Here is a 13,316-nt window from a genome sequence, read left to right as displayed (position 1 = left end):
TATGTTGGGCTATGTGGACAGTAACCTTCAAGTCAAACTGATCATGTCCTTTGCCTTGCCATGTTCTCCCACTTAATAGTGACTCTGACCAACTTCAGGGGACATGGAATATTGCTCCAATTTAGTTTATAGGGGAAAAAGCCTATGCATGTTACAATCAAACAGAAGAGAATTTCAAGTACTGTGTAAGAGCACCTGTAAGAACACAGTAGTGTTAGTCACCTAATAGGTTCTTCCTTCTCAGACTTACTTTTCCAATTCCCACCACCCTCAGGGATCAGCCTCTGATCTAAAAACCAAGTTTTCTCTTGTGGCACCTTCCCTTGGCACCTCTCTACTTTCCCCATTTGAACGCACATACTCTGCTCCAATGAATGTTTAATACTGATTACAGAAACGTGTATTTTGTTGTTGTTGTTTTTTTTTTTTAGGGCAGGATCTTACTATGTAGACCTAGATGGTCTGGAACTTGCCATTTAGACCAGGCTGGTCTCTAACTTAGAGATCTCATGCCTCTGCCTCCCCTTCCCGAAGTGCAGAGATTAAAAGCTGTGCGCCATCATACCTCACTCTTACGTGTACTTTGTACAAATCATCAAAATACAACTTTCATGCTATCACTTTATAACAAGCCAATTACAATTATTAGGAAACACCAAAACAAAACCCTTAATATTGAGGTCTATTTTTGGATTTCCTTTCTTGTTTCTATAATGTGATACATAAAAATGTATTAAGAATGATCTAAGAATAGCTAATTTTCTTCTGTTAACATTATGTATTCTACAATGTAATATGTAACTTATGTCCTAAGGATAGTTAACTCTCTTTCTATTAACAATAACTCTTCCCTAATTAGTGTAGTGGTCCATGCCTGGAGTCACAGCACTTGGGAAGTAAGGAAAGAAGTTTGAGGCCAGGCTTGACAACACAGTGAATACATGGCAAGGCTATGTTACACAGTGAGACTTATCTCAAAAAGAAAACAAAATAATGGGCTGGAGAGATGGCTCAGAGGTTAAGAGCACTGACAGCTCTTCCAGAGGTCCTGAGTTCAATTCCCAGCAACCACATGGTGGCTCACAACATTCCATTATGAGATCTGGTGCCCTCTTCTGGTCTGCAGGGATACATGGAAGCAGCATGTTGTATGCATAATAAATAAATAAAATCTAAAAAAAAAAAAGAAAAGGAGACAAAATAAGTGTTCTCTAGACAGTCACACAGTATATAACCAAGGGAGACAGAGGAGAATGCTTACTTGGGATCAACGGTACTCATAAGCTTCAACAGCTGGTCTGCAGCAAGAGACTTAAAAAAAGAAAAGATAAATACAATGAGCACAGAGATGAATGATTGCTATTTTATGTTCTTGGTTTGTTGACAAGTTCTAGGACAAACTGGCCAACAGTGCAACGCTTTGTGTACATCCTTGACAAACAGATAAATTCAAGCTAAGAATCCTAAAAACAGGTGATGTTTGTGACTCCAGCTGTGGAAGAGGAGGGTAGCAATTATCAAGAGCAAGGTTGAGCAGACAAATGTATAGGATCAGCTCTTGATTATTCTAAAGACTTAAGAGGGAAAATGGTTTGAAGAATCAGAACACAAATTCTAAAACTCTTTAGACTAACAGAACATCTCCAAAAAGTAGGGACTTTGAAATAAGATATTCTTTAAATGTTTAAAGGATTAATGATCCATCATTCAGTGGTCATTTAAATCCCTTTCAAACAAGTTAACTAATGAAATAATCTCCCACAAAAAGAAGCTTACAGATGAAAGGTAGTGAGACATACCTGAGAGTTCAAGTTTGTTCCCGGTAGCCCAAGAGCAGCAAGGGCGGGATCAAGAGCTGGAGCTCCCAATGCAGCCAGGGGAACAGCGCCAATCTGCAATGGTCAAAGTTGTCTTACATAAAACTTAACTTTGTGTATTGGGTCAGACTGTCTTTTTTTATCTATATAGGTTACATGTGTACTGTTGTCACAGCTCAATGGTATAAAACCATTACTGCTGTGGTTCAAATTCTGTCATATACAATAGATTGTGGCCGGCAGTTTCTCACTCCTGTCTTTCATTACTCACAGAACATTGCCTCTTTGAAGATTTACAGAGAGCTTTCAGCAGCCAATTTTAAGTACTCATTGCACCTTCAACCAACAACTTGCTGGCTGCTCTGTACTGCTTTGTGCTGTGATGATAGACCCCACATACTCTTCCTCCGGCTGCTGTTATAGCTAATTGTTGTATGGACCCTGACTGAGGTAAAGGGCTTCTTTTGGGAGCCCCCTTATCCTGTCCTCCCAGTGAGTCTTAACCCCCCTCCCCCAGGAAACACTCAGCCATACTCTCAAAGTGCAAGTCTCAGCACTAAGTCCTCTGTTCAAAGTGTTTATGCTCTTGTTCTGCAGTACTGCTCCTCACTGGGACTGCTCCACACTCATTAGATGTGAAGTAACCTCCTATTCACTAATCATCCCTTGTTTTCCTATTTAATATTTCTAAGATCCTGTCTTCTTCCTGACACAATTTTTACTAAAGCACAATTAAATCAACACAAACATGTAATGTCTGATAGAGGCAATCCGACTTTCCATACACCAGTGATGAAGTCCATTCTCTTATTGTCAACCACTACCTCACAAATACCAATCATGACCACTCTTAGAGAATTCAATGGCATAAGTACCTGGGTAAGTGGGTTGGGGGTAGGCAGGAGTCCACCACCAGGCAGAAGACCTGCCACTGCATTAGCTGGTGCCAATAGAGACAAAGCCTTAGTCTCATCAGGAATAACTCCTGCAGAGAAACATCCTTGCATGAGAACACACCCTCTTGTAAGACAGAAAACACACAAAAACACCCAGAAAATGTCTCCCTGATACACCACCTGAGTTTGTTGAAAGTACTTATGTTCGCTAAAATATAAAGTTTGATCTCTATGATTATTTATCATTAATTTATGTCAGAATGAAACTTCAATGTGTGAAAATTTGTTTCCTTTTTCTCTACAATGGTTAAGTTTCTAGAGTAAAAAAAAATAGCACAATACACACTACTGTTTTGTTAACACTGCCAAGATTTCATCACCTGTACTCGATTTTTAAGTCATGAACCAAACGTAAGCAAGCACAGTCGGTTCTCCAGGGGTGTGCTCTCAACTTTCAAAAGCTGTTTTATGAACAACGACTCGTGTCGGCTGCTTCACTATAAAGCACACAGAAAAATCAAGATACACAAGACAAAAAAAGTTTGATTTAGGGGTTAATAATATGGTACAGTTACTATGATTTTCTTTACACCTACCATACAAATTTTGTAAAAATTAAAAGAAGGAAAGTATGTAAAGGAAATATTCTGTTGGAATCAAGAGTAGGGCTTTTGCTGACTCATGATATGAATATGAATGTTTCTGAAGGTCTCTGAATACACAGGGGAAATGTGTGTAGGGGGAGTGGGGGGAAGAGGAGGAAGTGAGGGAGGTACAGAGAAAGAGAGAGAGAGGAAAGGGAGAGAGGAGAGAGAGAACGAGAGGAGAGAGCGAGAGAGGATAGAGCGAGCGAGAGGGAGAAAGAGAAGGTAAAACATGGCACATTCCTTACCTGTACAGTAAAATGCTTTAGGTTCCAATATGTGCCATGCTAACCATATCAAAAAAATGTTGCTATGTAGTGTCAGTTTAATATCTAACTTGTTTAAAACTCCTTAAGCCCAAAACAACATGTATGCCTACTTTTAAAGCCTGATCTGTGTATTCAGATAAAATCTAAAGGTCCTAAGACAATTTATGTAGACAATTTAAATTCTATCCAACAGCAAAAGCCCTATACAGATGGATTAATCTGTTAATGTGCCCAAGCCCCCAAAGTGAGAGTTCAATAATACAATTAAACTACATATTTGCAAATACCAGTAGTATTTCTGTAATACATATTAAGAAACTGCATCTCATTATAAAACATACAATATGTACAGGGCACTTAAGAGAAACTGGATAAGCTGCAGAAGAAAACTGTTGGGTGGTATTTTCAGCAGGGCCTGGTATATAGTTCAGGCTGAACCAGGGAAAAGAACTGTAAAACACAACAACAAAAAAGAAAAACCACTGTTAAATAAAGGTAATGGTTCCTTCCACCTACACTGAGAAGTGCCGATAATATAAACAAATGTATACTACACAGCACTGCTATCTTGCTTGTGTCAGAGCTGTCATCAATTTAGATACCAAGAGTTATGGAGGGAAGGGGAGAAGATCATTTGGATATAGGGCATTAATGCATTAATATTAACAAACCTACAAAGATTAAGGGATAATTTTGCATGCAAAATTATGTCTCAAGAGGATATATTAAGTATCAACATCTTACTCAAATTAGTGCATTTGCAACATTTCTGGCAAACTAAAATCCTCTTGAATTTATTGTGAGACACCTGAGAGAAGATCTGCATCCATTAAAAAAGTCATGCATCTGATCCTCTGATTTAAAAAGGACTAAAAATAAAACTACAATTTAAAAATAGCAATGAGGCCCCTCACCAGTTAATTTTCATGCGTCAAGAGTATTTTTTTACTGCTGCTTTGATAGAACCATGAAATACTGCATGAATGTGTAGAAATGAAAGAAAAAGAAACAGACAAAAGAAACAAACATTAACCAAGGAACCTAGATGCCCCCAAATCCATTACTATTAAGAGCACCTTCCACATCCAGCTATCTCTACGTTTTACCAAGCAAGACTATGCTTACCGTGTACTCTTGGTCTATTGTTCTAACACACTGACCAAGAGTCAACATCAAAGTGTTACGGGCTAAAACCAGAGTGAATGGCAACACAGGGATTGAACACATCAGTTTACTTGTGGAGGTAACATTAATACAGCACATCATACCACAAATTAAAAGCAGCAAAAACAGATTTCTGAACTAAGTATTTCTATAGCTCTATATACACTCCCCAAAACCTCACTTTCAAAAACACATCTACAAAAATTACTATGGCTTAAAATAGTCATAAAAACCCAGTTATATGATATACTATATTGCATCCCAGGCTCATTACATTTATGGCTAACTGAAGTTCTCTGTACGTTACTCACATGGCATGACCGTTTCAAGACCTACTGTCTACTTTACTCATCCTGAATTGAGTTCTGTAAGTTCTCTGTTGGTTTAAGGTGGTGGTTAAGTCTTATCTTATAAGAGGCACACTGAAATAATAGGAATTGCTTATCTAAAATATACTAAATCAGCTTCTTTTTTCTTTCATAGAAATAATTGTTACTAACCTCACATCTCACATATTTTAATACCTTGGCGATAGATACAGTTACCAAAATAGCATGCCATAACTCATCTCTGAATATAATTTCCTTATGAAAACCAGAGGCAATTCTCTATGATTAGACATTTCACAACTTTCACAGTTATGATGGCAAATCTTCACATTTGTCTTCAATTATCTAAGAAGCATCTAAAAAGCAACAATTACAAGATACTGCTTCCACTGACCAGTTTATTGAAGGAAGGGGAAAGCATGTAGATCTTGGACAGTATATTAAGTTAGTAAGTTAAAATTCAGTAATATATCATAGCAATGATTTCCCCATTAAAGATTTATAGTTACCAAAAGCAAACCAAACAGCAGTTCACTAGGAACAAGCTAACTGTAAAATATGCCTTAGAAAAGTTTTACAAAATGGCATTGAAATAGTGCCGTCCTGTCACAGTGGCTTTTTAGGTCCAAAAACCTGCTCATTTTTTTTTTTTTCCTGTCAAATTACTTTAACAGCCTAAAATGTAAAAAGAGAGAAAATGCAGTTAACAAATGGTGACAGCAGGAAAACACTTGGGGGCTCGAGTGCTCGCTGGTTTAGTTAGTGTCTAGAGCCTGCAGCTGCAGAGCACCCACTGTGTCCAGCCATCTGGGAGGTTTTGCATGTGCCTTCTCCACTACAAAAGTCACACACACAACAGAGAAAAGAGTTCATTATTTTGAGATATTCTAGAAAATATAACAAGAACAAGAAAATCTGGCATAAAAACATACACCCAGTGCCCATCTGGCACCTAAACTATAGGACATCTTAAACTTTTCCAAAACTAAAATTATTGTAACCCTTGGTATACTGGAATTCATGTGGAGTTTTTGTTTTGAGTGAGTGAGAGAATCAAGGAAATAAAACTGACTTAGCTACTGATTTAGAACAAAAACACCATGCATTTATTTGAAGATTTCTGTGTAAGAGTGACACGGTATAATTCTTTACCTTTGGGACTGATCATTAACATATCGCAGAGTCTCAATTAGGAATTCAGTTTTAATAAACTTAAAACATTTTAAAGACAGCAAAAAGTTAATTACCTTATAAAGCAGACTTGATTTCTAAGTTTTGGTCTAAGAAAAAAATCTCCAAGTAAGAATTATGGAGTGCAGTATAACAAGGGTTTCAAATTGATGCTCAGAGTTTAACAAGCTAGTGATGTTTACTCTACACCTACACTGTGGCCAATGGCCAGGCAGGGGTGCCCACGTAGGTAGTGAAACAAAGCACAAACCTTCAGCATATGGTACGACTATCAAAGCTCTGTCAACGAACACAGTGTTTGTCAGATGCTGTGCCACAACTGCTGAGTCTGGATCATGGAACTTAACAAAGCAGACACGAGAGGAGACTGGCAAAGGCGAGTCACTAAAAGGCAAATAAATAACATTAGAGAAAAACGGTGCTGTCTGTAACACAGATATATCACCAAAAGGACAACACTCAGGTAAAAATACAGATGCATGTTAATTTATTTTAACTAATTAAAAAGAGAATGTCCTGATGACCTAACAGAATGAGATGCAGTGCAGATATGCTCCTATAATCACCACTTAAATTGTAACACAGCAATTTTAAAACTATTTCTTAAATCAAAAGACAATGATATTATCATTTTAGTGGCTGTGCACTAAAATGTGCTTCAGTTGCTCAAACCCAGGGTAGGAACTGAACCATACATACAGCTCCTCATTCTCAGTTCTAACACCAACTATTTTTAAATGTAAATGAGAATTTTGGCTTAGAAAGTTTTCATTATAGCTAATCTCTCAGTGTAAAACTTAAGAATTGTTTATTTCAAAGGTAAAATACCATAGAAAAGCATATCCAAGCAGGCACCATTTATGGCACATGCCTGTAATCTTCAGCATCCAGGAGGCTGGGAGAGAAACTTAACTTCCGGACCAGCTTAGGCAACACTGAAACCTTGTCTCAAAACAACAAATCACTCCAAGCACTCTTGACCTGAACAATAAACTGATTTCACACCCTGACCCTCTTCACCTATAGAATATATAAGAATTCTTAATCATTGTAAATAAGTCTTTCTGATCTGAAGCACTTTCAGAGAAAAGAAAAATTTTAACCATATACAAGGCCAATTGAACATGTTATGTAGCACCTCCTCACCATACTACACTTCAGCAAGTCAAGAGCACATTGGTTCCATAGACAAGTAAATGGTAAAGTTCATGACAGTGAAAAGTGGGATAATGCAAAATAGGCTTTTAAAAAGATATAATGGGAGCTGAGATGGTTCAGTGGTTAAGAGCATTAGCTGTTCTTCCAGAGGACCACAGTTCAATTCCCGGCACTTAACATCTGTCTGTAACTCAAGTTCCAGTGGATCTAACTCCCTCACAAAGACATTCAGGTTAAACACCAATGTACATAAAAATTTTTAAAAATTAAAAAAAAAAGACACAACAGGCCAAATTCCTACTGTAACATTCCGTAAATGCAAGGGTTGCACCTGGAGATCAGTTCTCTAAGATAGTAACAATCTCATAGACCTTGGCTATGAGAAAACCATCTGTGGGGAAAACACTACCTAGGTCCCTGAAGAGTACCATATATCAATGAAATCAAGGTGTCTGATGAAGTAATCCCTTCCTTCTTTAATTCTTCCTGATTTTGTGAATAAGAACTCTGGGTAGAGAACCAAGCAACAAGGCAACTTCATCCACAAGGCTGAATGTGCAGTGTGTCTAGAAGGAGAAGGACTTCTTTTTGAGACAAGGTGTTGTGTAAGCCCAGGCTGGCCTGGGAAGACGGAAGATCCTTCTGCCTCCATCTTCCTGGTGCTGAGATAACGAACGAGACTCAACAGACAAAATGTGTCTGAAATTTGACAAAATTTTCAATCAGAAACAGTAAAAAGAATGCTCTAGCACGGATGCTCAGGCACCTGTTTTGTTTTTCTCTGCCACTGATTTTTTATTTTAACCATTACATTAAAAGTTCTTCAAAATGGTGTTGCCTTTTGTTCTTAAAACCCAGCATTGGCATTCATGCTTCCTAATCTTTATCACTGCTAACTGTTGTCTAATTGGGGGTGGAGGAGAGAACCAGTTCTTAGAATAGAAAAATGGCTGAGTGGTTAAGGGCACTTGTTTTTACAGAGGGCCCAACTTTGACTCCTAGCACCTACATGGCCACTGAAAACAGTCCATAATTCCAGTTTCAGGGGGGTCCAGTACACTCTTCTAGCCTCCAGGACACAGGCATATACATGATACAGACATACATGCAGTCAAAACACTCATATACAGAAAATAAATCTTTAACATGTTTTATTTTATGTAAGGACCATATATAAAAGCACAAGTATCTTTTACCCCAAGAAGCAAGATAAGAATAAGACTTCCCTGATGTTTTTGTCTGCTAAAAGAATTTAAAAATATTTTCTAAAATGCATACAGAAAATTATGAATCCTAGTCTTCACTTAATCAGAATCTGTTTCCCAGGAAGAAATTCATTCTTAGCATCTTCCTACCCATGGCTATGCAAGTGTAAGAACTTGTGGTTTAGTCCATTATACTAACCTTTTAACTCCACTGAGTCAGCCATTTCTAAGCACAAGTTTTGACCCCCAAGCTCCCAAAACAATACAGATAACAAGAGTAACATTCACTTGAGATCAATTTTTGACTCCACATGCCTCTTCCTTTAAGATGCAATCCTGAATAACTCAAGAATCTGTGAAAGGCAGAAGGGCTGACAGCAGCTGTGCTACAGTTTTTATATAGATGAAGGAGGAAGCTGAGTACACCATAACCCAGATCACCTTAAGGAATGAACCATCCCCCGAAACTACACAGTTTATGGTGGGATTACCCATGTCATCACATAAAGGACAAACTCAAGTTTATCACAACCTCCTTTAGGTATTTTACACTAACTAGGTCAACAAGAAAAAAAACCAATACAACACCCACTTCTCTCCGTTATCTTCTAAATACAGTATAGACTAGCTTTGGAGAATAAACAGTATTTTTAAGTGGGTGGTTATAATAGAACTTTTAGTAACCCAAGGGATTCTACAGACTATAAAGAGTTATGTCACAAATCAAAATGAACACATGATTTTCTGCAGTTTTACCATCTGCAGAATGAGATGGTAAAACTCACAGAATAGTCTGGTGTGGGAAAACTGAGGAACAGAGAGCATCAATTTCTTAGAGAGAGTATGCTCCCTAAGGAATTGCTCTACTGATTTCCAAAGCCAAGATTCTGCTCAAAGTAACAGTGGATTCTAAAACTCTACACACCCCATGCAAACTGGTAACTGAAGCTTGTATATTTTCTCTGAAAGTTAAGAACACTCGAATGCCAAGCATTAACAGTTAGGTGAAAATATTTCAAGTAGGAAGTCATGAATATGTAATAACTAACACATAGGCCATATGATTAACTTTGGCACGATTAGTGATTACACACACAACAGAAGTCTGTGAGGATTCTAATTTCCTATTTAGAATTTAAGAGACATCATAAAACCCCGAAATTTTGTTGGGAGTGTTTACTAACAATAACCACTACCCTTTCACTAAACTTCGTAATTCTTCCTAGAGGGCAGGCAGTTATTTCAAATATGATTGTGTATTTCAACTTATCTTTATAACTTCTTTGTTCTTTAGAATGAACATAAGACAAAAAAAACACATAAAACCTAATTTAAATGTCAATATTCTGAAAAATAAACCCCTTCACGATTAATTATAAATCTGTACATTATTTAAACAACACACCGAGATTCAACTATAATGAACTACTGAACTATGTAAAAAGTTAGCATTCAGGCCATTGGATTTATTCTGTCAAAGGAGGTAAATGATCTTTGATGTTATTCCCTAGCTCAAAAATCCTTAATTATGTGTGAATACCACACAAATATTTACATCAACTGACCATACCAACTTCATTTCTTCTCTAACAAAGCACAGCATTAGTTTTCTTTCTAAAGGGGGATTTAACCAAAAGATCAAGTGTCCAAAGTAAAAGATGGTGTCGACACGTCAAGGGGAAAAACATTCCTGAAACACCACTGCGGCCTGGCGGGCCCGCGGATCTTCCACGCAAGGCTCCGCTGGACCGCGCGCCTGGCCTGGCCTGGCCTGGCCTCGCCTGCTTGGCCTCGCCGGAAGGGCCGGCCGCGGGCCCCCAGCGCCCCGGTACTCACTCCGGCGGGAAGAGGCGCAGCTCGTCAATCTTGCCCAGGAAGCCAAAGAGCGTCCGCATCTGCTCGGAGCTAGCGCTCGGGGACACGTTGGTCACCTGGATCACCTCGGTGCCTCCGCCTGGCCCGCCGCTGGGGCCCGGGCCTGGGCCCGCCGCGCTGGGGACCACGGCCGTGCTGCTCATGGCGCGGGCTGCCTCCTGCTCAACACATCAAACACAAGACAGTGAGAGCGCGCGGCACCGGCCGCCGGCCGCACACAAACGGCCGCCGACCTCGCGCAGCGCCGCCGGCCCACAATGCCACGCGCCCGCCCTCCCGCCCGCCGCGCCTGCGCCCATAGCCCGGAAGTACGCGTCCAGTTCGTGCTCCCGCAACTGTCCCGGCTGCGCCCACCCAGCTGCGCCACCTCAGAAATGGTTCCTGCGCACTCCATACAGCACCCGAAGCGTTTTCAGGCAGAATCCCTTCACCTGGCCATTAAAACCTCCAGTAAAGACAGTTTAACACACACATGCCCTGGCGCTCTGTACACTCACTGAATTTTAGCTTACCTTTACAAGAAAGAGTTTTACAGTTCTCCAATATATAACAGTATATGGTCAGCAGTTTGGAATACACCTGCTTTAACACCCGTATTCTTCACTACAAAAACAAAACAAAACAAATCCCCTGCCTTATTTCTTCAGCCTCATCTGAACTACTCACGTTCTCCAACACAAACACAAAAATTATTTTCTCTATCCCGTTCTACAGCCACGAAGTTCCCTCATCTCATTTCACCGCCACCACCTGTACTGCCTGGTCTGCTTGTAACGGCACTGCCTGTTTTTGTTATTGAAAAGTATTCCCCTAGACTGCAGGACCTAGCACAAAGTCTGAAACAAAGTTACTGTCTAGTGAGCACTGAACACCTGAACACTCACACCAACCTACTTTAATTAGTCCCGCAGGGCACACTACTTTTTTTTTTTTTTTTTTTTTTTTGACTCAAAAGTTCTGAAAGCTAAAATAAAATCTCAGACTTTAAACTGATTATTTACAAATCTCTACACTGGCAATTTCCTAGGTCTACTCACTGGTTCACTGACTTAGTTGTTAAGCACAAAAGGCAGGAGCTGATTCATGTGTCTCACCAGAGTTAACCAAACACCATCACTCACCAATGTGTCTTCCATGATAGCATTAAGTGGGTTCTTACTGAATCAGACTTAACCACAAACTGCTAATTAGATTCTCATAGCTCAATGTCCTTAGTATCAGGGTGCACACAAAGCATCACACATAATAGTCAATGACAGAAGTGCAAAGAGCAAAATGACAAGAGCTCAAGCTTGTCTCTTGTTTTCCAATGTTGTTTAACATTGACTTAGTTGTTGTGGCAGTTATATAGAAATCTTTTACATTGTTCTGCACTTCAAACATTCTTACTACATTTATTTATTGTAAGTGTGCCATAGTGCCCCTGACTAGATCAGAAGACTACATGTGGGAGTTGGTTCTCTCCTTCCCCAATAAAACTCCTGTCCATCAGTGTTGGCTGAGTTACTGCACTAGTCCCCATTCTACACTTTAGTATATATGCTTGTTGTTCTATAATAAAAATTACAGATTTAAATAGAGAAAAAGTTTTGTGGTAAAGTATTTTAATATTAGAATCTGATTTATGTATAACTTACTGAAATACTAATCGATGGTGTTTGACGCAGAGAGACTAGCAAAAGTAATTTTATTTAAACGAATATTTTCAAATGTTTAGCAGTTCCAAAATAAAAAGCGAAAACTTCAGGGAAGATTGGTTTAAAGACATTTCACAAAAAAAAAAAAAAAAAAAAAAAAAAAACCAACAACATACTGCTGCCTTTCTGGTCAATCAAATAAATAAGTGAATGATAACTTTGACTATCACTACAGATCTACTAAGTCAAACAGTGAAATACTTAGCATGTTAATGACTTTCACAGAATATAAGGGCAGATGACAAAAAATATTAAGACAAACAGCAAGTGTGATCAATCTATGCCAGTTTAAGTGATTTTAAGATTTGACAAATAAGGCAAAATGGATACAGAACCTGGAAACAGGGGTAACTTCTTTTTTCTTCACCATTTCCCCAGTATCATAAAAGGCACCCCAAACTCAAATTTAAATATTAATTTAAATATTAATTATCTGCTTATTCCTGGGATTTCCAAGATATTAGAAGTATAACAGAAAACACAGCCAATGGTCCCAATATCTCTTACAATTCAGTTCTATGACAAACTTTCCACAACAAACACAAAGATGTAATGAACACATGTTAATAAGGTAGGGCAGAGGCAGAATCTGTTCAGATTTTAGAACATGGAAAGAGCCAGATATTTGCCTTGTGGATTTTTCATTTTGTAGGCCTTGCAGGAATGTCCAGCTTTCTGCATTGCTACACTAGTTGTCATCTACAGAGTATGCACCTGAGAATTGCACAATTGAGTCACAAAAAATTGCAAAAGAAAAAAAAAATCTCATGTTTTAAATAAATGTATGCTTTTTATGTTGGGCCACATCCATACCTATCTAAGAGTATGTGTAGACAGCAGGTTGGACACCCCAACCCCTGGGAGTATGAAGGTTTCAAGAACTATGCACAAAGGAAGGTCATTAACCCATCTATTCAGCTAAGTTAGAGAAGACTTTGATTCTGATTCTGAGATGGTCTTCCATACCTCAGGCTGGCCTGAAATTCACTGTGCGGCACAGAAAGACCTGCCTCTGCCTCCCAAGTGATGAGATTACAGTAGCTCTAGATGCCAGGATCAAAATGCTAGTCC

General features: G+C 38.8%; 1 protein-coding gene across 7 annotated transcripts in view; it reads right to left on the bottom strand.

The window, feature by feature from the left end:
* Srsf11 (serine and arginine rich splicing factor 11) overlaps positions 1 to 13,316 on the bottom strand; it is a 28,259-nt gene that overhangs the window by 8,387 nt on the left and 6,556 nt on the right. For 5 of the 7 annotated variants that reach the window (XM_027395208.2, XM_027395207.2, XM_027395209.2 and 2 more), the window contains exons 2-6: positions 10,510 to 10,706; positions 6,561 to 6,694; positions 2,693 to 2,802; positions 1,800 to 1,892; positions 1,262 to 1,311 (exon numbers count right to left, since the gene is read on the bottom strand). In XM_027395208.2, the coding sequence (XP_027251009.1) occupies positions 1,262 to 1,311; positions 1,800 to 1,892; positions 2,693 to 2,802; positions 6,561 to 6,694; positions 10,510 to 10,706 (584 nt within the window). Of the gene's footprint in view, positions 1 to 1,261; positions 1,312 to 1,799; positions 1,893 to 2,692; positions 2,803 to 6,560; positions 6,695 to 10,509; positions 10,707 to 11,060; positions 11,152 to 13,316 lie in introns of all 7 variants that reach the window. The other 2 variants (XM_027395213.2, XM_027395212.2) reach the window with 1 other exon arrangement.

Source organism: Cricetulus griseus (assembly GCF_003668045.3).
Source record: "Cricetulus griseus strain 17A/GY chromosome 1 unlocalized genomic scaffold, alternate assembly CriGri-PICRH-1.0 chr1_0, whole genome shotgun sequence".
NCBI lineage: Eukaryota > Metazoa > Chordata > Mammalia > Rodentia > Cricetidae > Cricetulus > Cricetulus griseus.
Note: the sequence above shows the minus strand (reverse complement) of the source record. Positions and strands in the feature narration are given on the sequence as shown.